General features: G+C 41.7%; 1 protein-coding gene across 1 annotated transcript; it reads left to right on the top strand.

Annotated features, from left to right (window-relative positions):
• The first annotated feature begins 385 nt into the window (after positions 1 to 385).
• Positions 386 to 1315, top strand: LOC100445280 (olfactory receptor 7A10). The gene has a single exon (XM_002828802.4). It carries the CDS (start codon positions 386 to 388, stop codon positions 1313 to 1315), a length of 930 nt encoding a protein of 309 aa, XP_002828848.4.
• Positions 1316 to 2263: the final 948 nt, after the last annotated feature.

Genomic DNA, 2263 nt, shown 5'->3' with positions numbered 1-2263 from the left:
AGAGTAGATACTGGGACCTATTTGAGGGTGGAAGGTGGGAAGAAAGTAAGGATCGAACACCTATTACATACTATGCTTATTACCGGGTATTGAAATAACCTATACACTAAACCCCCATGACATGTTACCTGTTTAACAAACCTGCATATGTAACCCTGAAACTAAATAAAACTTTTAAAAACACATCATGTTATATGTGATAAATACATATAATTTTATCTGTCAACTTAAAAATAATTTTTTAAGAAAAAGATATTAACTTCTTGACTGCGGAATATAAATGATAACATTTCTGATAGTTTTGGAATGCATGTTTGTTTCATGTTCTTTCTCTCTCTCTCTCTCTCTCTCTCTCTGTCTCTCTCTCTGGTGGTCACATCACAAGATGAAATCATGGAACAATACAATAATTTTAGAATTTCTTCTCCTGGGAATTTCAGAGGAACCAGAATTGCAGCCCTTCCTCTTTGGGCTGTTCCTGTCCATGTACCTGGTCGCTGTGCTCGGGAACCTGCTCATCATCCTGGCCACAATCTCAGACTCCCACCTCCACACCCCCATGTACTTCTTCCTCTCCAACCTGTCCTTTGTAGACATCTGTTTTGTCTCTACCACTGTCCCGAAGATGCTGGTGAACATCCAGACACACAACAAAGTCATCACCTTTGCAGGCTGCATCACCCAGATGTGCTTTTTCTTACTCTTTGTAGGAATGGATAACTTCCTTCTGACCGTGATGGCCTATGACCGGTTTGTGGCCATCTGTCACCCTCTGCACTACATGGTCATTATGAATCCTCAACTCTGTGGACTGCTGGTTCTGGCGTCCTGGATCATGGGTGTTCTGAATTCCATGTTACAAAGCTTAATGGTTTTGCCACTGCCCTTTTGTACACACATAGAAATCCCTCATTTTTTCTGTGAAATTAATCAGGTGGTCCACCTTGCCTGTTCTGACACATTTGTTAATGACACGGTGATGTATTTTGCAGTAGCGCTGCTGGGCGGTGGTCCCCTCACTGGGATCCTTTACTCTTACTCTAAGATAGTTTCCTCCATACGTGCAATCTCATCAGCTCAGGGGAAGTATAAGGCATTTTCCACCTGTGCATCTCACCTCTCAGTTGTCTCCTTATTTTATGGTACATGCTTAGGGGTGTACCTTAGTTCTGCTGCAACCCACAACTCACACACAGGTGCTGCAGCCTCAGTGATGTACACTGTGGTCACCCCTATGCTGAACCCCTTCATCTACAGTCTGAGGAATAAAGACATAAAGGGTGCTATGAAAAGATTCTTCAGAGGGAAGCAATAGAAAGGCTATTTTTCAAGAAAGGCCTGTGACTTCAGAGCTCTAAGCCCCAGAGCCAGAAATGGTGATTTGTTAATAAGATGGTGGAAGGGGGACTTGCCCCTTCCATTTATTTCCTGGAGTTTAAACTTCTTTGTTCCTCAACTACTTTATAGAGTTTACACTATTCTTCTTAGAGTCAGAGATGACCTTAAATATGACAGAATACAATTTTCAATCATACATGAAATAACTATGGAATATTTGTTTTTGTTGATGTACATCTACTCATTGAAGTAGAGGAGCCTGGTGTCCACATGTAACTAGGTTTGTTCATCTGAGTGAAGGATTGAGTGTCATGGTCTATGTAATGTCCTTGCATCCCTCTGCTACTTCTGCCTAATGTTTTCCAGTGCTACCTACAAATATGACTCCTCCCATTGTCCTAACTAACATCTCTTCCTTAAAAATGTCATAAGCATCAAAGTGTTGATAAGTGAACAATATATGTATTTACTTTATCTTCGGTTCTCTCTTTTATACTCTAAACACTCTTCAACTCTCATGATCAAAGGCTGACTCACACAAGAGCTCGAATTTCTACCCAGTGTTGCCTCTGGGAATAGAGACTTGTGATTGAAGGTCACAGTTCTTTTCTTCAAAAACATACGTGTTGTTCCATGAAAGGACTATACATGCAAAGCAGTTCCCAAGTACAGAAGGATATGAGAAGTCAAAGGACAAGGCAGACAAGCCAGTTTGTTGGTTAGGGTAATTTACCAGGGAAACTTACAGACAGAAGCATGGTCTTAGGTGGCCGCAGGACAAGTGGATCTCCACACCTCCACCACACAGACCCAGGGCTTATATCTTGGAGGAAACATTATATGTGCTCTGGAAGGAATGTGTAAGCAGCTACAGGCATCACAGCCTATGATGTATGGAAGAACACCAAGGGTTGTTTTGGAGGAA

This window comes from Pongo abelii, chromosome 20 (assembly GCF_028885655.2).
Source record: "Pongo abelii isolate AG06213 chromosome 20, NHGRI_mPonAbe1-v2.0_pri, whole genome shotgun sequence".
NCBI classification, from domain to species: Eukaryota; Metazoa; Chordata; class Mammalia; order Primates; family Hominidae; genus Pongo; species Pongo abelii.
This window is presented reverse-complemented; position numbering and strand designations above follow the sequence as displayed.

Bases quoted from the DNA above. Each gene is read 5' to 3' on its own strand.
- LOC100445280 (XM_002828802.4), top strand. From the start codon at position 386: ATGAAATCATGGAACAATACAATAATTTTAGAATTTCTTCTCCTGGGA.